The sequence below is a fragment of the Peromyscus maniculatus genome, chromosome 4 (genome assembly GCF_049852395.1).
Source record: "Peromyscus maniculatus bairdii isolate BWxNUB_F1_BW_parent chromosome 4, HU_Pman_BW_mat_3.1, whole genome shotgun sequence".
Lineage (NCBI taxonomy): Eukaryota > Metazoa > Chordata > Mammalia > Rodentia > Cricetidae > Peromyscus > Peromyscus maniculatus.
The window spans coordinates 157,384,389-157,408,682 of NC_134855.1; the positions used below are offsets into that span (position 1 = coordinate 157,384,389).

The following is a 24,294-nucleotide window of genomic DNA, read 5'->3' on the forward strand; positions in this document are numbered from 1 at the left end:
GGGACGTGGGAGGCTCCGGCGCGCATTGGCGGCAGACGGGCGGGCGAGCCCACGGCACGGCACCCCCCGCGCCCCCGCCCCCGCGCTGCGGAGAATGGGCATCTCGGGCCGCCGGGCGCAGCCGGAGAATAAACCCCAATGATCACGGGCTGAGTCCGCGCCGCCACCATGTCCGTGGCCTTCGCGTCGGCGCGGCCGAGAGGCAAAGGGGAGGTCACACAGCAGACCATCCAGAAGGTGGGCAGCGCCGCGGGGGTGCGGAGTGAAGGTGGGCGCGGGGCGCGAACAAAGCCGGGGCAGAGCCTGGCAGCCGGAGCCCTGACGGCGGCCCCGCGCGCCCCCAGGAGAGCCTGCGCCAACTTTGCCGGAGGCGCTTGCAGCGGGGGCCGGGCGGCCGCAGGGGGTGGCGACCCCGGAACGCGTCCCGCGGTGTCCTCAGAGAGCGCCCCTGGCAGCAAACGCAACAGTGCGGGACGCCGGGGCCCGCGGCTCCTCCAGCCGGGGCGGGGGCTCGTCGCGCTCCGCTGACAGCCTTGGTGGCGACGGTCGCGCGCCTTTGCGCGCAGCTTGGCGAGTGGAGAGGGGGCGCGGGCAGCCTGGAGGCGCGCCGCTGCGGCGAGCTGGCCGCTCTCGTGAGGTACTGCGGTGCCCGGCACAAAGGAACGCATCCAAAGTGTGCGTGCCATGCCCACGGCCCGCAGCGGTGTCCCGAGCTCGCTGCACGCGGTGGACCTCAGGCGAGCGCAGCCCCGCCCCCGCTCGGGTCACTGGGCATCAGCGAGCCTCGCCGCCTGCACCCAGACTTAAGACAACGGAGGTTCGTCCTACATTCCCATCCTTTAGTTCGGGGTACTGTTTTCCAGAGAAAACATTTGCATGGGTCTGGGGACATCTCTAACAAAGCTTTAAGTTTTGACGTGGACACTAGCTTTTTACTGGCTGTCTTTCAGTTCTGAACATCTTCTATGCTCTGGCTTTTCTCAATTCGGGTTTCTTCTACAGAAGAGTGAATTCCCTCAAGCCGGTCAGGTCCCCCAAGGGCATTGGCCTCTTAGTCCCTCATGACCACCGGAGGGGTTTGTGGGAATTTCCTCATCTTGTCACTTGTTTCCCATATCCTCCTCATGTCCTGCTCCTTAGCAATATAATGGTTGTCGCAATTGGCAAGCCCTAGCCAGCTTTGAGCAGGGGAGATTATTGGAGCAGAGCAGAAATACAGGTTTTCAAGTGTGGGTTTTTATCGACTTTGTGAAAGCTGTGGGATGCCATGGTGTTCCAGGCACTGTTCAAGGCTTTATAGATCTTATCATACTCCGCTTTTTTTGAAGTGATTTAGTGAAGGAAACTGAAGCTACGGAGGCTAAGTGGTAGAGCTAGCTAGTGGTGACCTTCCCGTTACGGCTCCAGGGGCTGCCGTGGCTGTGGCCATGGGTTGGGTCCAGCCTTGGTTGCTGGAAGGGAAGCACACACAACATTGCTAGACTCAACGGTGTGCTGGCACTCTGGAGCTTGATAGTCACTGTTTTCAAAGCAACCTTTGGCTTCAGCATCTGTCCAGAATTTTGTAGTCACACCTACTCATCAAAGCTCCTCAGTTTCTCCAAGCTAGAGTGTGTTGGAGGACCACAGAGAGGGGAAATTTGCTGACTTCGGTCCAGGGCAGAAACAGCCTGTGCATCTTTGGAAGTGGGTCTTCGGTTCATACTGTCAGGGTACTTGTCGGGAGTCTAGGAAGGCTTGAGGGGAATGTGTACTTTGACCTAGCTTGATGATGTACCACTGAAATCACATTCTGAAGCAGAGTCGAAGATGACAGGTTTAAGGATAGCCTGAGCTACATGGCAAGTTCAAGGGTGGCCCAAGCTATATAGCAAGACCCTGTATGAAAGCCAAGAGCCAGGGATATAATTTAGTGGTGGAACTCGTGTCTAGCGGTCACAAAGCCCTAACCTCCACCTCTAGTGCATGTACTCGGCGCACCGGCCATGTGTGCTAACCTGCCCGTGTTAAGATCACCGGGGAAAGCCAGGGATTCCCGCGAGGACTGGCAGATAGTGAAAGCAAAGGAAGTAACAGCTTGTTCTCGGGTCCTGCTCAACCTTCAAAGTCCCACACGAATGTCCCTCCTAATCTTCTCTCCACAGTCCCAAGGCCACGATAGGACTTTGAGGTATTGTTTGTGGCGTGTGAGTTAGCACGTGACTGAGGTACTCATTGCTGGTCCCTAGTTTTGCATGGGACTTGGGTGCAGCTAGTACACCCTGCATACTGTGGAGTCCATGCTCTGCCGAAGCGCATGTGTGAGTGTCCCGAAATTTCCCTAGATAGCAGTCTTTATTCATTCACCTTGTCAGGGTGTGAAGGAGTGGCTGCCTGCCTGCCTGCCTTCCTGCAGTCCTGAGGGAGGCCGCCTCACACCTCCTCAGCTTCTGATAGCTGCCAAAACCTCTGCTGTCCTCGGCTGCAGAGAGGTCTCTGTTTTCCTCCTCCTGGATCTCCTTGTCTCTTTCTCTCCCTCTTAGAAGGATAATGGTAACATTAATTTGTAGATGGCCCACTTTCCAAGTTTAGGTGTTCTGTGAGGTCAGGAAATTTGAGCAAGCCGTGAATAGTCCTAGAGGTGGCCTGCATGGAGCAGGGAGTGAAGACCCAGAGCGGAAGCCTGGAGAGCTGGCCTGACCTGGAGCAGGTGACCTTGTGATGACAGAGCACTGGCACCTGAGAGAGATGTACTCCGTCCCAACTGTGCTTTGGTGAGGACAACTGGACGCCCCCTGCTGTTTCACACAACAATTACACAATAAAAGTTGCGTATCTGTTGATGATTGTATTGGCTATTATTATTGGGTTTTGTTTTTGTTTTTTACATGCACAGGTGTACATGCCACAGTGGACATGTAGCAGTCAGAAGGACAACTTTGTGAAATCAGTTCCTCCTTCTTGTCCGTGGGTTCCAGGGGTTGAATTCTGGTCTCTAGGCTTGCACAGCCAATCCAGTCAGGAAGGTCACTTGGAAAGTTAGAGCTGTCCCCACAGTGTTGACTGGCTTGTGGAAGTTAGTTTGCTATCAGAATGGCAGAATAATGGCTCTTGGGTAGCTGTTCTTGAGCAAGAGTCCTCCCTAGAAGAGCACAGAGCCTCTCTTCCCATTCCCGGGATGGGGAGGGAATGATAGCCCTTCGTTACTGTCTGGAGTCCGCCTTGGGGTGGGGACAGTCCTTTGGTTTCTTTGCCTTCTGTCAGGCAAGGGACCACCCTGCATGGTTCTCGACCTAAGCCCTGCGTTCCTAGGATGGAGAGAAGCAGGGATAGGGTTCTTTGGGAACCTGCTGCTCAGTGAAGCCGGACATTCCAGAGAAGGTATCTGTGGCCAAAGGCTGCTTGCCTTTACCTCTGTCCCCAAGTCTAAAGGGGAGAGGCACTTGGAACAGGAGTCAGTGTCCCCTACCTGCTTACACCCCTCCCCTTTGTGAGGCTTTGGCGAGAACACCTCTGCTGTTTGGTACATGGCACTCTGCCCTAGCATGTTCCTAGATTTCTGAGCCAGTGGGCTTGCATGGCACCTGTCTCTGTGCTTGGAGCCCCAGGGCCACTTCAGGAAGTCCCCAAGCTACAAGTGAGGAACATGTTGTGTCCAGCAGGTACAATAAACGCTAGGTATGACCACCAGCAGATAAGGCATGGAACTGCTGTCTTGAGGCCTTGAAGCTTAGGGTGTGGCATGTGAAAGAAGAATTGAGGGCCTGGAGGTGTGGGTGGTGAGGGAGAGGGACTATGGGATGCTGTGTAGGACAGGCTGTGGACAGGACCCAGTTGTTTTAAGCATGTGTATGTAGGGTCCTCTGGGCTGCAGGAGAGCAAGGCAGGGGCTACTCGGGCTTCTTGGGCTCAGAATCTCTTTCATTTGTTGTGGCTCCCGTGTGCTTCCTGGGCCTCAGTCTCCCGCGTTGAGAGTGAAGACGATGCTGAGTTAAAGGCACCGAGCGTAGAGAAGGGGCCAGGTCACTCCGTGCAAGGACTCTGTTGGTAGAAGACTGTGTTGTAGAAGAACATTGCTGTAACTATGTAAAATGTGTTGTATTATTTGTTTATGCTGTTTTACCTTGCCTGCCTAAGGCACCTGATTGGTCTAGTAAAAAAAAAGCTGGGCAGCCAATAGCTAGGCGGTAGAGGGATGGGCGGGGCTGGTGGGCAGAGAGAATAAGTAGGAGGAGGAATCTGGGCTTGAGGAGAGAAGGGAGAAGAGACTAAGGGAGATGCCCAAGGTCATCGAGGCAGCTGCTGGATGCAGAGTAAGACATACAGAATGAAATAAAGGTAAAAAGCCCTGAGGCAAAACGTAGATGAAGAGAGACAGGCTAAAATAATTTATAAGAGCTAGTAAGAAACGAGCCTAAGCTAAGGCTGAGCATTCATAATTAATAAGAAGTCTCCATGGCTTTATTTGGGAGCTGGTTAGTGGCCCAAAAAAAAAGCCTGCTACAAAACTGGCCAGTCTAGAATCTTGTAAAGAGGCGTTTTCTGGCACGCAGTTCGGAGTCATCCAAACATGCTGGGTTTTTAACGCCATCTGTGTCTTTCTTCAGCATGGAAATTCTCATGGACGCAGGATGATTTGGTTGTGCTGAGCTGTGCTAACTCAATTTTCTAAGGATCCAAAGATATACAGGACCAGAACTGACGTGTGTTGTCTCAGGAAGGTGGCAATATATTGTATCTGTGGTCAAGTATTTTGCTGTGTGTGTAGTCTGTGAAAACTGGATATACGTGGTGAACGTGGTTGTGAGGCTACAAGGCTGTACCTCCCACGTGTCCTGCCTGTGCTTTTGGGACTGCTTTGAAGCTCACATGGCTAATTCACATCTTCTGCAGTGGGGTGAACGTTCCAAGGCATCTCATTGGCTCCTAGCAGTAGGTCTGCAGCCCTCTCCTGAGAGTGTTGTTAGGTTAGTTATCAGCCTTCTAGAAATATCCTCAGATCATGGACCTCTGTAGTGGGCAGTGTCTCGGGGTTTTTTTTTTTGTTGTTGTTGTTTTTTGTTTTTCTCCTTACCTGATAGGAAGCAACTTAAGAGGTTAAAGAGGCTATTTCTGCTTACAGTTTAAGGGTTCAGCCATCATGGCAGGGGAGCCATGGTGGCAGGAGCTGGAGGCAGCTGGTCATCTTGTTTCCATAGCCTGTTCAAGGCACTTGTGAGCTCCCTGAGTGGGTGCTAGGAATTGAGCTTAGGTCCTCTGCAAGATGAATATACCCTCTTAACCCCTGTGCCATCTCTCCAGCCCTATTGTTCTGTTTTGATTTTTGACCAGGCCTAGAACACACTATGTAGACCAGGTTAGCCTTCAACTTTTGACACCCTTCCTGCCTCCCAAGTGGTGGTGTTACAGGCGCACACTACCATGCCCAGCTTTTGTTTTGTTTTCACTAATATTTTCCAAGAGCTTATTTTGTGTGTGTGTGTGTGGGGGGGTCCCTGTGGTTTCTACCACATTTAGTATGCCTGTGCATGGGTGCCATGGCAGAGGAATGGAGGTCTGAGGACTATTTGTGGGAGTCAGTTCTCTGTAGCGTGATCCTAATTAGTCTTAATAATAAAAACCCAGAGTCAAGTATTGGGGTAAAAGCTGAAAGGTCAGAGAAGCAAAGGAGCAGCCACAGTCACCTCTTACCTCTCCAAATCCTCAGACCAAAAAGGCCGAGATCCTGTCTGTGCCCTGCCTTGTCACTTTCTCTCTCTACCCAGCCATATCACTTCCTGTCTCCTGTCTGTGCAGACCTCTATGGTTAACCAGTGGCTAGCTCCACCGTCTGATCCGCAGGCAAACTTTGTCAGAACACAAACAATCACAACAGTTCTCTTCTTCCACAGTGTGGGTCCCAGGGATTGAACTCAGTTCATGAGTTTTGTGGCATGTACCTTTACCCTCTGAATCATCCTCCCGGCCCCTGTGTTAATATTGTTTGTTTGTGTTATGTTTTGGTTTTTTGAGCAATATCTGTCTCTGTCTCATGAGTGCTGGAGTTGAAGGTGTGAGCGACCACCACCCTGCTTTTTTTTAAGATTTATTTATTTATATGTAAGTATTCTGTCTGCACTTATGCCTGCATACCAGAAAAGGGCACCAGATCCCATCATAGAAGGTTTTGAGTTGCCCTGTGGCTACTGGGAATTGAACCTCTGGAAGAGCAGCCAGTGCTGTTAACCACTGAGCCATCTCTCCAGGCCTGTTTTTATTTTTCAAGACAGGGTTTCTCTGTGTATTCCTGGCTGTCCTCTAACTCACAGTTTCGCCTGCCTCTGCCTCCTGAGTGTTGGGATTAAGGTGTGCACCACTACAACAGGCTGAAAGACATTTAAGGAATTGCTCAGCATTCTTAGTCATCAGGGAGATGCAAATCAAAACAACTCTGAGCTACCATCTTACACCTGTCAGATGGCTAAGATCAAAAGCACTGCAGACAGCTTATGCTGGAGCGGATGTAGAACAGGGGAACTCTCCTCACTGTTGGTGGGAGTGCAAACTTGTACAGCCACTATGGAAATCAGTGTAGCGGTTTCTCAGAAAATTGGGAATCAGTCTTCCTCAAGACCCAACTATACCACTCTTGTTTTAATTTTAAATAGTCTGCTATCTTTCTTCTGTATAGTAACTTGTTTTTATAGTTGTGATTTGAATATAGGTGTGGTGTTTTTTCTTTTTTTTTTTTTTTTTTTTTTTTTTTTGGTTTTTCGAGACAGGGTTTCTCTGTGTAGCTTTGCGCCTTTCCTGGAGCTCACTTGGTAGCCCAGGCTGGCCTCGAACTCACAGAGATTCGCCTGGCTCTGCCTCCCAAGTGCTGGGATTAAAGGCGTGCGCCACCACTGCCCGGCTGGTGTTTTTTCTTTATAATCTTGGTTGCTCCAAGTATTGGGCATTGAGAAGCAGTGCAGGAGATTAGACTGGACCAGACCTAAGTTCTGCATGTTACACAGACAGATGCTCTACCCCTGGCCTGAATCCTGGCCTTGAGTGTTTGCCCCTCAGACAACAGGCTTCCTCCGTAGGCTGATGCTGGCCATCATGGGTTTGCCCTGTTGAGACTGGGGACAGGGTTGGAGGTTCTGTAGTCCTCACTGTGGGGTACTCTCTGCCCTCCTCCTTTCCATCCCTGCCAAGATGCAGTCAAGGAACAGTCCTGCCTTGAGCCTCTTGGGACTTTCCCGGGTAGCTCTACATACAGCTGGTTGAGATCTGGCGACTGCAGTTCAGTTCCTTCCTTTTGCTTTTCTCTCTAAAATCCACAAGTGCCAGCTCAGGTCCTGTTCTCGCTGTCCTTGGAATTGTATACCATGCTTGTCCCCTGCAGGCAGGTCTGTGAGGGTCTGGCGCTCTCGGCATGCGTCTGTGTCCACATCCTGTCTTTCCTGTGAATGTTTGGTTTTGGTTTTTGGTTTTTGGTTTTGGTTTTTCAAGACAGGGTTTCTCTGTGTAACAGCCCTGGCTGTCCTGGAACTCGCTTTGTAGACCAGGCTGGCCTCGAACTCACTGAGATCCACCTGCCTCTGCTTCCTAAGTGCTTGCGATTAAAGGTGTGCAGCACCACCACCCGGCTGCTGTAAATGTTTTTAAACTAAGCAAGCCAGCACCCCGCGAGTCAGCACCCCGTTTGCTGTTTTGAGAAAGCATGGGCTAGAGATTTAGCTCAGCAGTTAAGAGCATGCACTGCCCTTGCATGGGCTCTAAATTCAGTTCCTAGCACCCTCATTGGGCAGCTCACAACCACCTGTAACTCCTCTAGGGGATCTGACCCTCCTTTTCTGGCTTCTGTGGGTACCTGCACACATGTCTGCACACTCCAGCACACAAGCAAACACACAAACACATAACTAAGAACAAAATCTTAAAACATGGTAACCGTCCAGTATTTCCTCATGTTTATAAATGCTAGGTACTGTGGAATGCGGCACTGTCCCACCTTGTGGCTAGACTGTAATATAGTGGTGCTGTCACTGACCTCTCTGTGTCTTCCTCACGGCTGATGCTGACATGACACCTAGGCATGCTGTGTGGGGGCTTACTTTGTATCCTTGGAGAGAGCCGTTCCTTGAGATTGGGGAGTTGAAGAAGAGCATGCTGGGAGCCTTGTGTGGGGGTGGGGGATGGGGTGGGGTGTGCATCAGAGGTTTGTTCTTCACGTAACCTGGAGAAAGTCGTTCCCTGAATGTTAGATCACTCTTATCAGCAGCTTCTGTGCGGCAGTGCCCCCTGGTGGGCATGGTGGGTACTGAGTCCAGGATAGGTTGTCACCTCGAGGTGTTTTAACCTGCAAAGGAGCAGGGCAGGGGAGACCACCCTGAAGTTGTACAGGCTGAGGGGTGGTGCTGGGAGCTAGACTCAGGCAGGAAGCAGTTCAGGGACCCATGCTGCAAAGTAGAGGGAGGGGCAGCAGGCAGCCTAAAGGCACAGGCCAAGTATGTGTTTCGGTGAAGGTAAGGGCCTGCCTGTTGTGAGCCATTGATCAAAGGCCCTGTGTGGCACAGGAAGTAGCCGGTGAGGCAGGCTTCCTCCTCCAGGAAGACTGGTCACTCCAGGTAGAAGATGACTCAACACGACCTGCAGGTTGTCCTCTGCCCACTGGCTTGGCACACTTCTTCCTCTGTCCCCTCCCACCTCTCCCTCTGCATTTCTCAAGGGGACTGTCAAATTGTAGGAGGCTCTTGTGTACCACACCTGCCCATAAGCTTGGCATGTCCCCTGCACCCCCAGGCATGCCCAGTGTCCCTGAAGTCCCACTCAGTGCCACCAGTCACTGAAGCCAGCACATGCTAGAGCAGATGCACCAACCCTGGGGTCTGTGGAGGTCAGACCCTCACATTACAGGGTTTGTAAGAGTGTTAGACTCTCCTACAGACACATCAGCGCCTCCAAGACAGCTTGGGAGCTCAGCCCAGTGCCTTCCAGTCTTGCCACCTGTGCGGTATCTGGCCAGTTCCATACCATGCTGAGTGTAGGCTATAGCTGGTGGCGTGAGGACCAGCTTCCTACTCTTTGAAACTGAGCTGCTAGCCTGTGCAACAGTCCTGGGGGCCCACGGTCCATCTCCAACATGTTCACGTCTGGCCATTCATTCACCCATCACTCACTGAGATCGTTTTCAAATGTCGACCCTGTATCACACATAAGACAGTCTGGAAACATTGCTGATCTCTGCAGACTGCGGCCTGGGCTTTCTGTGACACTTCTCATGTTGAGCTCAGGGCTGGAGGAGATCCAGAGGGGTGAAGTTGTAGATCGGTAGCCCATGGTTCCCTCGTCAGTCGCCTCGGTGTTTTGCCTACTCTGTGAATCTGTAGCGCCTCCTACTAGCCACGATGTCCCCTTGGCTTCCTCGCTGGCCCAGGCTGAACATAGCCTACCGAAATGTAAGCTGCCTCTTGTGCAGTTGTGATGTGAGGGTCTGTGGCACTCTGTAGGTAGGGGCCTGGGACCTGGAGTGAGTGTCCCCAACACACTCCCCAAGGATCCTGGCGTCCTGGGTGTGAACCAGCTGCTGTGTGACTGGCGTGTGCTTCCCTCCCCTTCAGATGCTGGATGAGAACCACCATCTGATCCAGTGCATCCTGGACTACCAGAGCAAGGGCAAGACGGCCGAGTGCACTCAGTAAGTAACCATGCCAGCCCGAGACCCAGCCCGAGACCCAGCCCTCCCTTGGTCTCTGTGACACTGCCTTCTCCGTGCTCTGGGAAAGTTTTCTTGGGTACGGACGGAGCAGAGTGAGGTCATATGTAATCCTGAGGGTACAAGTGCGGTGGGAACCCTCACTATTAGGGCTTGGGGTAAAGAGGGATGGAGTTTCCACAGCCTCCATCCATGGGGCCAATAGTAGACCCAACCAAGAGACAGCCTGTGCCTCTGTGTGGGCAAAGTACCTCAGACCTCTGTCTCACCTTCATGAGGGGTCTTGAGTCTCCTGGGTGTCAAGGGTGCATGGCCCAGGTCCCCACCTGGTGCATCTTGTCTGAGAGACCTGAGGCCTTGCTTGGTGTGATGTGTGGGTGAGATGTGGGTCAGGGTCCTCAGTCCCCTGGCCCCTTCCTGTTTCCTTATAGGGCTCTTCAGGCTATCAGCTGCTATGAAGTTAGCCTGATGTCTGACTTTGGAGCAGGGCTCTGTTCCCTGTCTTCCTCAGTCTTCTTTAGGCCTCTCCTCCTTTTCCATTGACCTAGTACCACCTTCCTCTTGGCTCACATCTCAGGGTCTTCCCAGGGTTCAATCGTGGAACAGGAGCCTGCTTGGGACCTGGCTGGACCTGTTCCCTGCCTACCCCTTCCTGGACTGTGGAGAGCCGCAGCTGCCTATTTGCAGCCCGGCCTGGGTGTCCTTGGGGCCCGTGTCCTGCTGGAGTTTGGCTGGAGGTCAAGGCTCACTTGGGTAGACTGTGCTTCTACTTTGGGCGTGGCAGCTTGTCCTGCTTCACCTGTATGCTTCTCCCACAGGTACCAGCAGATCCTGCACCGGAACCTGGTCTACCTGGCCACGATAGCAGACTCCAACCAGAATATGCAGTCGCTGCTTCCTGCGGTAGGTACTGCGACCAGTTTCTGGCTGTGTCATCTCAAGTGGTCAGGTGACCAACAGCAACCCAGTACTACTAGGCATTAGAAATCAGGGGTTCTGAAAAACCCCCCATCACATGACCAGACAGGTAGAAGGCTTAGTGTGGAGAAGTGACCCCAGAACCAGCCCTAGGAATGTTATCAGTGTCGTGATGGACAGGAGGGAGCTTTTCGCCTTTATCGTAAACACTTCTTTCTGTTTGCTTCCTGTTTTTGTGGTGTGAGGCTTGAATGCCGGGCTTCATACATTGTAAGCCCCTCCAAATGGTGTGAGTGGTTCCGGTGCATGTGAGTGCATTACCAGGACTTTAAAAAAACAATCTTTCTTGGTGCTCGCCTTTAGTCCCCGCACTGGGGCTGAGGTAGTGGGGCTGCTGTCAGTTTGAAGCTGGACTGGGCAGTATACTGAGTACCAAGCTAGCTGAGGCTACACAGTGTGAACCCTGGCTTAAAAATAAAAGAAAGAGCCGGGCAGTGGTGGCGCACGCCTTTAATCCCAGCACTCGGGAGGCAGAGGCAGGTGGATGTCTGTGAGTTTGAGGCCAGCCTGGTTTACAGAGGGAGTTCCAGGACAGCCAGGACTGTTACACAGAGAAACCCTGTCTCGAAAAACCAAAAAGAAAAAAAAAAAAAAGAAAGTTGAAAGGAAAAAATCTCCAGTGCAGCCATGTTCCAGATGTTAGCATAAATATTTTATTGTCTGTTTGATTTTCTGTAAATGCATTTTCCCCTAATTAAATTTTTACTGTGAAGTTGGATCATATGCCTGTGGCCAAGTGAGGTAACCCCAGAATGACCACGGCTGACTACAAGGTGCCAGGGCAGATGTGTTATCAAGAATGGCTCACCCCAATACCACTGTTCCCTGGGAAAGTGGAGGCATTATAAGTGGCATTATACCTTGGTCGGCTGTGATGTCGATCAGGTACTTCTGCAGATACCAGCTGGTCCTGCTGGACACTCCCCTTCTCATTTTCAGTACTGGGGGTTGAACCTGGAGCTTTGTGCATATGAAGCTGTATCCTCAGTTGTATTTTACTTCTTAAAAATAAATTTTAGTTTTAGGATCTAGCTATTTTGCCCAGACTGAACTTGAACTCACGCTGTAGGCAAGCCTTGAACTTGTCATCCTCCTGCCTCCAGCTCTTGGCTGAGATTATAGGGCTGTAGCACCAGGCCTGGTTAGGGGCTCCCTTTTTTGGCTAGCTACAGATAGCATGTGTGTGCAAACCTTTGGAACCACTGTTTATCTAGGGGAGGAACCACCTCCCTTCTACACCTTACGGTTAACTGAGAGGTGGAGGATGAGAGGGGAGGGGACACAGGAGATAAAAGTGCAGGAAGCCATCTTGTGCAGGGCCTGGGTTGTTGACGAGATGTGGACAGAGACACTTGGCCAGCTCATTGATGTTCGGAATGTCATGTTTGGCCTCTGTCTCAGCCCAGTACCCCGCTGGCAGGTAGCTGTGCCGTTCTTCTGTCCCTGGGGTGGCTCTTGGTGCCGTTCTCTGAGTTAACTGTCCTTTCCCAACCTTCCTGTCGTCTACAGCCACCAACACAGAACATGAGCCTGGGCCCGGGAGCGCTGAGCCAGAGCGGTTCCAGCCAGGGCCTGCACCCCCAGGGCAGCCTCGGCGACGCCATCAGCACAGGCCTGCCCCCTGCCTCCCTCATGCAGGGCCAGATCGGTAACGGTGAGCAGGTTTGCTGCAGCGATGTCACCAAGGTAGCCGTAGGTGGCTGGCTACAGTGACAGCCTACAACCGGCAGAGCTGGGCATAGTGCCTGCCTGGCCTGGCCTGTGCCCACCTCTGTCCTCCCACTGTTCTGGCCACAGGGACTCTGCTAAGCCTAAGTGTATGTGGGGGTTGAATAAATATGCAGAGGGCATCAAGCTGACTTCAGGTGCCCAGTTCTGCTTGACTCCGTCCACTTAATGTACAGACATGTGCTTCTGTGTGGATTCTCTAGACTGAAGGTGTGCAGGGGGTGGTGGTGGTGGTGGTGGTGGTGGTGGTGGTGGTGGTGGTGGTGGTGGTGGTGGTGGTGGTGGTGGTGTGATGGTTGTGGTGGTGGTGGTGGTGGTGGTGCTGCTGCTGCTGCTGCTATTGCTGCAGTATAAGAACTAATAACTACACGGGCTCTCAGTAACCAAGACACATGGTGTGTGTCTGTTCATTCATCGCTTACTTCATCAGTGTTACTGACCAGGGATTAACTTCCTCCTCAGAAAGGAAACTTAGTGTCTTTACCTTGAGGTGGTTACCTGGCCTCCAGTGCCTGACACTCCCTTTCCTACCCCTCCCGGCAGGTCCAAACCACGTGTCCATGCAACAGACGGCCCAGAGCACACTGCCCACAACCTCCATGAGCATGTCAGGCAGCGGTCATGGTACTGGGCCTGGCTACAGCCACTCGGGACCCACCTCACAGAGCGTTCCCATGCAAGGCCAAGGTGCCATCAGCAACTATGTATCTCGGACCAACATCAACATGCAGTCCAACCCAGGTACTGCCCTCCACCTGGCCCCACAGCCCTGGCCAGCTCCTAAACCCTAGGAAGTCAGGCAGCTTGTCTGTGTGGCCCCAAAGGGGCGGCCCGCCTGGCGGGTGCTGTGACGCTTCCCTAGGTGTTTCCACCAGGCCAGTGGGTGGATACACAGGGACTCAGCCCTGAGTGGCTTCTCAAAGGCCTCAGGAATTCCAAGGAAAGGGTGCCGTTGGCTGTGGGACTTGGAAGAACACTGGTCTCAGATGAGGTATATCATCCCACACAGGGGACCCCTGGCAAAATCCAGAAGTAGGAAAGATGAAGGGTCACAAATGCTAAGCTGGAGGTCCAGGCCTCTCAGCAGAGCAGCAGCCCCAGATCTAGGCTGTCTGTGATGGTGGGTGCTGATCATGACGTACCTAGGACATGGCAGGTCCAATCTAGATGTTCTCTGAGCATCAGAGACGGGTTTCAGAGGAATGTTACAAAACAAGATGGAGTGTCTCCTAGTCTCTTTTTTTTTTTTTTTTTTTTTGGTCCTGGAACTCACTTTGTAGATCAGGCTGGCTTCGAACTCACAGAGTTCAAATTCACCTGCCTCCTCTGCCTTCCAAGTGCTGGGATTAAAGGCGTTGCACCACCACTGCCCGGCTTCTCCTAGTGTTTTCTATGATCATAACACTGCAGATTTATTTTTGCAAACACATTGTTAGAGTGTTTATTGAAGATCGCTTCACTTTTTTGGTTTTTCAAGAGAGGGTTTTTCTGTGTAGCCCTGGCTGTCCTAGAACTCACTCTGTAGACCAGGCTGGCCTTGAACTCATAGAGTACTGGGATTAAAGGCATCACCACTGCTGCCCGGCTTGTTTTACTTTTTCAACATGATACTAGAAGTGTTTCTTTTTCTTTCTTTCTTCCTTTTTTCCCCTAGTGCTGGGACTGAGCACAGGGCCTCATGCATGTAAGGCAAGGGCTCTACTAGTGAGCTACATCCCTCACTAAATTGCCTCGGCTGGCTTTGAACTTGGAATCTTCTTTCCTCCATCTCCTGAGTAGCCAGAGTGACAGGCGTGGACCCTGTTTCATCTCTGTTGGGTAGTGCCGCTCCCGAGTTCTGAGCAGTGTGAGGACAGGGCCAGCAGACAGGCAGGTGCAGCCTATAGTAGCTGTAGGGTCACTGCTCAAGAAGTGAGGCGAGGACACTGACTCCTTCAGGACAAGTCCTGGGAACAAGGAAGGACAGGGTTCTAGTTTCTTTGCTCGGGAGCTGTGGGCCCTGAGAACCCACATTGTCTTGCCCAGTGCCTCTCTTCTGTTAGCCGAACGTGAGTACTAACAGCTGAGGTCTGACCTCGTGCCAGGGCATAGATGCAGTTCACATTGTTAGAGGTGTGACCTGGAATCCAAAAGCCCCATCTTACATGAACATGGGAAATGATGATGGAGTAGCATTAGGAGGGAGTGAGGTTTGCAGGGGAAAGAGCCCCCCCCAGGCTTATTTTGGGGTCTCTGTCTCATCACACAGTCTCCATGATGCACCAGCAGGCAGCCACGTCCCACTACAACTCGGCACAGGGCGGGAGCCAGCATTACCAGGGCCAGGCGCCCATTGCCATGATGGGCCAGGGTGGCCAAGGGAGCAGCATGATGGGACAGCGGCCCATGGCGCCCTACCGACCCTCCCAGCAAGGTAAGGCGAGGCCTGCTTCAGCCTGTGGTGAAGAGCCACAAGGGCCATAATGTTTGTTCCATGACGTGAGCAAGGATGCTTGGCCTGTAGGTGCAATGGGAACCGAGTGAGTATCCACTGGCCCAGGGAGCAGATGTTGGGGGCTGAGGGGCAGGTGGTGGTTGTTCCGATTCCAGAGTATTTGGGCAGCTGGGTTAAGAGGAGAGGGAGGATTGGTGTTTGAATGGTCCTGGGTGTGTTCCTCCCGTGAGCAAGGCTGCTTAGCATGGTTTTGCCACTGAACCAGGTATGTGAGCATGTCTCACCCACTGCCTGCTGGTCCTGAGTCTGCTCACATCCCCACAGGCTCTTCCCAGCAGTACCTAGGCCAGGAGGAGTACTACAGTGAACAGTACAGCCACAGCCAGGGTGCTGCAGAGCCCATGAGTCAGCAGTACTACCCAGACGGTAAGACATGCTGCTGGCAACTCCTTGTTGATCTGCTCTTCAGACCTAACATCCTTGTGCCCTGCCAGCAAAGCACCCCAAGTCCCCTCAGCTGGAGCACATTGGGGCGTGATTGAGGCTGGTCTCTGACAAGAATATCTTCTGCCTTAGGACACCATCCACCTCTTTGGTTTTTTTCTGCTTCCCTTTCCCAGAAGGTAGTAGGAGTCTGAGCTGGGTAGAGCCACCCATTACTGACAGGTGTGGTTATCATGGTGGGTCCTAACATCCAGCCTCCTGCCCTCACTTCTGCAAATTGTCACCTTTAAGTAGATTTGTGAAAGTGGCATTTAAAGTGATCTTAAATACTGGGTATGGTAGCCCATGCCTATGTTCCCAGCTCTTGGGTGGCTGAAGCAGGAAGATTAAGAATTTGAAGCCAGCCCGGGCTACAATAGGAGACCCTGTCTCAATAAATATCTATCTTAACTGTATATTTTGAGAGAGAACAGTGGAAGTCTGTGGGAGAACTCCTAGCCAGGGCCCTGGTGTAAGCCATAGCATGAGATAGGGTGCATGTCTGGGACTGGGAAATAAGAGCAGGATAGGTGGCTGAGACAAGTCTTGTAGCAAGCCGTGGTACCTGGTGTGAGATGGTAGCGTGTTCCAAAGGCCTTTTCATGGTCACAGCACCACTACCCAGGAAGCCCCAGAAGCTGGACGGATATGGGAGAGAACAGCCAGTGCTGTCAAGAAGGCTTGATTCTCTCTACAAGCCTCACAGTGACGGTGATGTCTGCGTTTGAGAGAGAGAGACAGACAGACATAGCAGAGAGGCTTAGAGAGGCGGGCTCAGCCAGTTCGTCCCCTGGCCTGAACTCACTGCTGCAGAGCCCGTCGTCCCCCGGACCTAGGCGAGGAGACAACCCCGCTGACGGGAAGTCCCCTGTTTCTTGCAGGCCACGGCGACTACGCCTACCAGCAGTCGTCCTACACAGAGCAGAGCTACGACCGCTCGTTTGAGGACTCCACACAGCACTACTATGAGGGGGGTAAGGAGCATGGGTGGGGACACGCGCTGGGCCCCGTGTAAACGCAGCGCAGGCCCAGCAGTTGATACTGCACTCCTGGGGCTGGCAGAGTCACCCGCCACTGATGGCGGTAGATGGTGGTGTAGGTGTACGAGGTGGGGTTTGCTAGGCTCTACACTGGGACTTCACTTCACCCCTGTGTGGGAAACAGGACAGGCTTTGTCTGACCATGCTGGGGGACAAATGCTGCCATCCCTCCAGCCGAGTGGCCTGTGAGCCCAGTAGGTAGCTTCTGTAAGGGGCTTGTGTCCGCAGCATGGAGAGACCCGTGGTGGTGCTGTAGGAATGGGGGAGAGGGACAGCTGTGTATCCATCTCTGGGGTGTAAATATGCCCACCTTGGCTGACAGGCGTCACCAATGGGATGCCACAGAAGGGGAAGTGAGAGGAGATACACAGGTCCTAAGCAGGTTGAGAGTCACAGATTCACAGACTTAGCAGACATACATTCACATTAGCTATAAAAAAAAAAAAGATTTATTTCTGTCCTGTATTTATGTGTTGTGTGTACGTACTCATTCACCTTCACAGGTGGTATTCTCAGAGACTAGAAGAGGGTGTTGTAGCTCCTGGAGTTGGAGTTACAGGTGGTTGTGAACCACCTAATGGTGTTCTGGGAACCAAACTTGGGTCTTCTGGAAGAGTAGCCACACACTCTTTAACCTCTGAGTCATCGCTCCTGGAGTATTTCTTAATAATTGACTTTTAGTATCTTAGAATAACTCTGTAAGAAAGAAACACAGAGAGGTGTGTGTGTATAATACACTGACAAACAGTCTGTACTGATTGAGCCCACAGTTTTGAGACTTCTACCTGCCTGGTCACAACTTCAGACTTGATTGTAGGCGGAAGTTTCTGTTCCGCCAGCAACTTCCAAATACCCAGCAGCCACTTCCCAAATTACCACCCAGATGCTTATATGAATTATAACTGCTGGGCCATTAGCTCAGGCTTATTACTGACTAGCTCTTACACATAAGTTAACCCATAATTCTTATCTGTTTAGCCATGTGGCTCGGTACCTTTCCTCAGTCGACATTCTCGTCTTGCTTCCTCTGTGTCTGGCTGGCGACTCCTCCCCAGCGTTCTTAGTTGGGTCGCCCCACCTGTGCTTCCTGCCTGGCTACTGGCCAATCAGCGTTTTATACCAATTCAAGTGACAGTCTTTACAGTGTACAGGAGCATTACCCCACAGCACTTGATTTTCACCATCTGCATTCATTTTCCTGTTTTATTCCTTTAAAACCAAACCCACAGTAGGTGGGACGATCCCCTCAGTCCTGGCTGTGGCCTGCTTGTTGATGTCCGACCTCCAGGGCTGCAGTGACGGAATAGCAGCAGGGCAGCTTGAAGCATCAGGCCTTCAGTGCCTCCTAGCTCCGGAGGCCTGAGATCTGAGGTCAAGGTGTCTGCAGACCCACCTTCTGCCAGCTCAGGGCGGGTCTGCTGCAGGCCTCACCAGCGTCTGCTGGCTGCCGTCAGTCTGGCTGTCTCTTGGCTTGGAGAAACATGCTGCAGTCGCCACCTGCATCGTCCTGTGGCCTCTGTGCATGGGCTCACGATTCCCTCACTTCACACAGACCCATCCCTGGCCTTCACTGAAGGGCTGGGTCTGACTTTTCTTGCTGCTGGGACGAAACACCCGACAAAAGCCGCTTAAGGAACAGCTTGCTTTGGCTCACCGTTTGAAGGACAGTCTATGGTGGAAGGAGCCTGAGGCAGCTGGTCACATGGCTTCTGCAGTCAGGAAGCGAAGAGGGATGAACGCTGAACGCTGGTCCTCCGCTCACTTTCTCCTCTTTATTCAGTCTGGGACCCTAGTCCCTGACATGGTGCCACCCACATTCACTTAAACTTTTCAAGAAACACCTTCAGAGACACACTCAGGTGTGTCTCCTAGGTGGTTCTCAATCCAGTCACACTGACAATTAGGATCAACCATGTGGAGTAGAACTTGATAGTTCGGTGCGTGGTACTGTTGTTAGCCTTTATCTTAGCAGCTGTATCACCCATTTTGAATTCATTTCATTTGAAATGAAAGATACTTTTCATTTGTATCTTCTAAAAAGACAAAAATGTAGTATGATATCTGAGCCATTGTGGAAACACACTGCCTCTGGAGACATGGTGCAAGGATTCCATGGCTTTCCTGTGGGTGACAGGGAGCCCTGTACACCGCCCCGAAATGAGACTGTGCCCCCCTCTTCCTCAGGAAACTCCCAGTACAGTCAGCAACAGACTGGGTACCAGCAGGGCTCAGCGCAGCAGCAGACCTACTCCCAGCAACAGTACCCCAACCAGCAGAGCTACCCGGGCCAGCAGCAAGGCTACGGTAAGGCCGGCCAGCGTGTCTTCTCACCGAGGGCCCCTGGGGCCTGCTGCGTGCTGCGGGCATTGTATTGTCAGGCAGGCAGATGTTTAGTAAGCTTATTTTGGCACAGATGTTAGTTTCTGGAGAGGTTGGGGGATTGTGCCCAGGATTCCCGAGTACCCCGTACCCTGCCTTCCTGTGTCTAAGATCATCAGCTACACCAGTCCAGCGGTTGCAGTTCAGAAGCCGGCAGTGGGGGCTGGGGAGGTGGCTCGGCCGTTAAGAACTTAGTTTTCTTGCAGAGGATCTGTATTTGGTCCTCAGCACCCATATGGTAGCTCCCAACTGACGGAACTCCAGTGCCAGGAGAGATCCGACGCCGCTCTCTGGCCTCTGCTTGATGCATGTGGTGTGCAGACATGCATGCGGGAAGAAAGAAAAACAGCATTGGGCAGTAGCTTACAGGCTACAGCCATGTAGCATTAAAAGCCTGCCTAGTGTTCACTAGGGGCTGGACTGTGGTTCCATGGTAGATTCCTGCCATCTGTGATGATCTGTGTTCAGTCCCCAGCACCACACACACACACACACACACACACACACACACACACACACACACACACACACACACACAGATGTGCTTTATCAATCCTTTCCTGAGCCTTCAACTTAGTTTTCATAGGAAGTCTGACGTTTCTTTTCTACCTGAGTTTAAGGTTTTGCTTTACTCTGTCCACCATAACTGACTCCAGCTGGTTCTGGAGTAGCCCTTCACCCACTTCTGCAAGGTGGCAGCCCCAGTGTGCTGGGGACAGGCCCTCAGTGTCCTGTATGTGTATGGCCATAGTCCCCAGTCCTCACAGGACTGTCAGAGATGGCAAGCTGAGTTGTAGCACTCTTGTAGTACAGGCTTTACCCACCAAAGGATAGGTGCCTGGCGTCTGGATGTTCACAAGCTTGGAAACCTGGTCATGATTGGCCTGACAGCCTCTACTGTCTTCAAAGGCCCTGCCCAGGGAGCCCCCTCACAGTACTCGAGCTACCAGCAAGGCCAAGGTCAACAGTATGGAAGCTACAGAGCATCGCAGACGGGACCTTCTGCCCAGCAGCAGCGGCCTTACGGCTATGAGCAGGCAAGCTTTCTGGATGTTTCTGAAAGTACTTTCTGCCAAGTGTCAAGTGAGGCGTGGCAGGGATCTCTCTTACGGTCCTGAGGAGTAGGAGGAGGGGCCGATTAGCTTCCAGGACAGCAGCAGTGTGCAACCTCTGGGGCTACAGTTGCTAGGATGGTCTTGATGACACAGATACCTCTTTCCCAGAGACCAAAAAAGAACATCTCAAGAATTTGTGGACCAACAAGTGAGTGACATGCTAACTTAGTTGTAGACTGAATGGTCATGACTACACTTGCCTCCAGAGAAGCCACAGTAGGGACATCTCAGGGAAAAGTGTCCTCACTTCAGACCTTTAATGCGGCCTGTAAGAGTTTTAGCTGTGGGTCTCAAGGTCCCAACCCAGTCACTTGGCTGATGGACTTAAGCAAGTACACAGCAAGCTGCTGTGTATAGTCTGTGTTTTCTAGTGTCCCTGGCCACTACCCATAGATGCCAGTCTCTCCCCAACTCTATTCCCCAGTTTGAGGATTAGGAATAGCTCCAGGCACCACGATAATTCCCTGTGGGAAGAACTAGCTGGGCTGAGGGTAACCAGCTAACTAACACTGAGTTAGACTTACTCTGTCCAGAGGTGCTGCCTGCCCTGACAGTTGTACTCAGGGCCTGCTGTGCCCTCTGCTTCACCCACCTGGGTTCAGGCCCCAGAGACCCATCAGCTTGGCTCTGCATTGACTCTTCACTGTGGGCTCCCAGGAGCCCTTCTTTGCCAGCTGTGGAGAAAGGAAGCCGGGTGGGGTTGAGTGCCTGTGCCCGTCAGGAGATTCTTCCTCTGGGTGCGGGATTCTGTTAGCCTCCAACTCTGCAGCCGTGCTGATTCAGCTCCAGTGCTCTCTTCAGATTTGCATTGACTGATTCTGTTAACCAGGTCACTCTAACCATTTCCTAAAAGTGGAACCTGGTGCTGGCACCAGCCTTGCTGCCCCATCAGTCACTGGAAGGAGCTTGGCACCGGACTCCCCTCCTGGAGGGTCCACTGATGTCTGCTCAGGCACATGGCTAGGCCCTATCTCCCATCACTGAGAGCGCTGCTATCTTCACAGGCATTGCCTGTGAGTAGAGCTGATAAAAATAAGTCAGGTCAGATAAACGATCGTCAAAACTGGGCAAGAAGGTGGGGGAGGGACTGTCAGGCTAAAACATGGCACTTCTGGATTAGAGAAGTGCTACCTCTCCCTTCGTGGACTTTGGCAGGCTGTTAGCTACTTGCTTTTGAGGACACTTTCCACCCATCCAGGGTTCTGGCGATGGGAAGAAGCTTCCTGTTACTTGAGTGTAGACCCTGCCACTCAGGACTGAGGGGGTGTAATCTATGTCTTGTTCTCTTTTAGGGGCAGTATGGAAATTACCAGCAATAAGGAACAAGTGCTGTCTTTGGACCCTTCACAGTAGTATGTTCTGGACAAGCCAGTGGCAGTTCTGATGAGTCATGACATGTTGGTTACCCTGCGCCCAATGCCATGTCTGCATGTGAGGCAGGCTCATTTCATGCTGGGTATGATGCCAAGCGTGCACTACTGGCTGTGATGGTGTGACATTTGGTGCTGTGTAAAGTATTGTATATCGACACGATGGAGAGGTTGTCCTGTTTGTGCCCCTCACCCCTCCTAGATGTTCTTAGCTAGCTTTGGGGGGTCATACTGCCATCACATGTTCGTGGCCAGTGATGAGACAGTATCTGAAAGACACCATGGTCCATGTTACCGTAAGCAGACCCAGCGTGTTCCTCTCACACCTTTGTTGCAGAGTGGACTATAAATGTTTCTTTAACTGGCTGCCCACAGCTTGACACACATACTGCAACCCTGGGTGGCCATCTTCCTGTGCCTGGATGGGGCTTGGGGACACCTTCTGTGTCTTGGGCTAGTTTCTTGTATCACTGTAACAAAGAAAATGTGCTTCATGTGGAGAGACCGTGAGCTGTCCTCTCCAGAACTCACCCACCGCCTGTGTCCGTCCACTCCCTGTGATCCCAAAAGTGTGTGGCTTTAAATTAGACAATGAAGAGGGGTCAGTGACTCTATTCTGAGGAATCGTGCCCATGAGGGCAGTGTGAGAGCAACCCACCCTAGGGAGGGCAGTGTTCTGCAGAGCGAGGCTCGCTGTCTGCCAGCTGTGTTGTGAGTAGTGTGGCTTTGCCCTTGTTTATTTGATGTCATGTCAAGGATTTGAGTATGCCCGGTCCTAAACTTCAAGAGAACTGGAAGTACTGATGCTAAATTTTACAAGTTCAGATTGTTAAGCAAGCGTTCCTTTGCATTTAGGGAAATCTGAAATCCACACCGTATTTTTAACAAATCGAAATAACTTTATTATGTTATTTTAAATGAAAAGTACAAGTTTTATATAGTGAAATTTAGTGGGTTTTTTCTTTTTTCATTACATCCCTAGAATGTTCAATCTCATTTTAATTCTGTGTAAAACATGAGAAACAGCCTTTTTGAAAAGGTACGATCAAAGGGAAATACCACATATAATGTAGCACTGGCATTTCTCAGCCTTTATTGGGACAGTAATAATCATGTTACTATGAAGGGGGTGGGCTTCAAAATAAGTGCTGGTGTAATTCTAAGAATAACCAAGAAGATACAAAAACAAAAAACCCAAGGATCCAGAGCCTGGTGCATCACCTAACCAGGTTTTGTTTTGTGTTTTTAGACAAGGTCTTGAGTAGCCCAGGCTGGCCTCAAACTCACTGAATAGCTAAGGCTGACCTTAAGTTCATGATCCCCCTGCCTCCACTTCCCAAGTCCTGAGATTTCAGACATGCACCACACCTGGCTCTATTGTGTCGGTTGATAGCTTCTCGAATATGAACTTACCGATATGAAACTCACCCATAGTTCAGTGGGTGAGGATGTACAAGGCACTTTTGTGGGTTTTACTTGAATTAATCTTGACAGCCTTGCTGGGAAAAACAGAGCAAGGACTATTTCACTTAGAGGGCTAGACTGAAGGACTTGTCTGTGTTGGCTACAGTCCTGTTCTCCCCTTCCTGTAGAACTGATACATACCAACAAATGCAGGCATGTATGTCTTGTAGGCATAGGGTTTAGGAAACCCTTAACACTGGCAAGGGCTGACCATGTGACGGTATTACCTTTACAGAAATGAGTTTCTGATCGCTAAGTGACAAGTATTAGCAACTTCATTTTAGGGGGTCATCTCTTTTGCTCCTTTCTTTTCTGGAAATTTTTATAAAACTAGTCTACAAGCTCAATTGGGGCCTAAAATTTCCCATTGAAAATGTCGAAACATTTTAAGTAACTGTGAAAATGGTTTTTATTCCTTGCCAATCTGGGAATATGCCTTTTATGTGTGTGTGTGCATGTGTGTTTGCGTGTGTGCGTGTATGTGTGTTAAGTGCTGTATTAGTATGTGTGTATGTGTATGTTAAGCGCTGTATTAGTGTGTGTGCGTGTAAGTGCTGTATTAATACTTTTTGAAAGAAAAGGACACTTAAAAAATGTATCACCCCAAAACTTCAATCTGAAATGTCTTACATTAAGAATTTCTTGAATGTTGTGTATATATTTTTAAAAGCACTTTGTGAAATAGTTTGTACATTTATTTCCTAATTTATACATGATTTTGGTGTTAATATATTTAATGATTAATAATAATGTTTATTTAATGTTTTGTTCATTTTTATGTAATTTTTGTGGGGAAAAGTGATGCCAGCAGTTCTTTTTCATTGACTGTATTATAGCTTCTGTAACATGAATGTTTGGAAAGTCCTAGGCTGAAATGAACCCCTTCCTGCAGGTGTGGTTGACTGTGCTTTGTTTTTTTATGACTCCTCCTACCGAAGGCCAGAAAAGATGAAAAGGGAGATTTGGAAATCGCTGCTCATTCTTCTTCCTGTTTCCCAACATCCGTCCAACACTTGGTGAACTTGACCAGTGATGATTGAGGTTTTCAGATGTGCTGACAGTTACCTGCTGCTTGGCAGAAGCCCGGAGTCTGGGGCTGTGGTTGGATGAACAACGCCTCTCCAGACTTAGCTTAGCACAGTGGGAGACTGGAGATGTCTGCAGAGGCACTGGGCAAAGGAGGGCCTTGACCAGGAAGGAAGGGTCATCCTATCCTGTAGTACCAGTTTTCAGGCGTGGGCTTCAGTAACGAGCGTCCATTCAAAATTGTAAAAAGAGGAAGACTTTCCATTTTCATTAAAACATTTTTTTTAGCCATTACTTCATTTCTGTTTATTGAACAGGTTAAATCCACCTTGCTATTTGTGAACGCAGTACAATTTTAAAGCACCGTATCTCATTTTAGCCTCTTTTTGTTTGGTTGGTTAGTTTCGGTTTTGATTTTTAGACAAGACTCACCGTGTGTCCCTGGCTGGCCTGGAACTCAGCGTGCGGACCAGGCTGGCCTCGAACTCAGAGATTCCCCTGCTTCTGTGACCCAAGTCTAGAATTAAAGACGTGCTCCCCCACACCTGCTTTCTCCCTGGCTCTGAGACAGGCTCACTGTGTATCCCAGGCAGGGCTGGAATTCACGGTGATCCTC

At 51.1% G+C, this 24,294-nt stretch overlaps 1 protein-coding gene across 1 annotated transcript; it reads left to right on the forward strand.

The window, feature by feature from the left end:
* Positions 1 to 96: 96 nt before the first annotated feature.
* Ss18l1 (SS18L1 subunit of BAF chromatin remodeling complex) lies at positions 97 to 23,972 on the forward strand. Its single transcript, XM_006976043.4, has 11 exons — positions 97 to 237; positions 9,567 to 9,643; positions 10,480 to 10,564; positions 12,149 to 12,293; positions 12,911 to 13,108; positions 14,616 to 14,780; positions 15,126 to 15,227; positions 16,166 to 16,258; positions 18,509 to 18,628; positions 19,613 to 19,740; positions 21,111 to 23,972. Exons 1-11 carry the CDS (start codon positions 169 to 171, stop codon positions 21,135 to 21,137), a joined length of 1,209 nt encoding a protein of 402 aa, XP_006976105.1. The 5' UTR covers positions 97 to 168; the 3' UTR covers positions 21,138 to 23,972.
* The last annotated feature ends 322 nt before the right edge of the window (positions 23,973 to 24,294 follow it).

Coding starts and splice junctions, on each gene's coding strand:
- Ss18l1 (XM_006976043.4), top strand. CDS start 169: ATGTCCGTGGCCTTCGCGTCGGCGCGGCCGAGAGGCAAAGGGGAGGTC. Junction 12,294..12,910: donor GCAGGGCCAGATCGGTAACG/GTGAGCAGGTTT, acceptor CCCTCCCGGCAG/GTCCAAACCACGTGTCCATG. Junction 18,629..19,612: donor GGGCCAGCAGCAAGGCTACG/GTAAGGCCGGCC, acceptor CTGTCTTCAAAG/GCCCTGCCCAGGGAGCCCCC.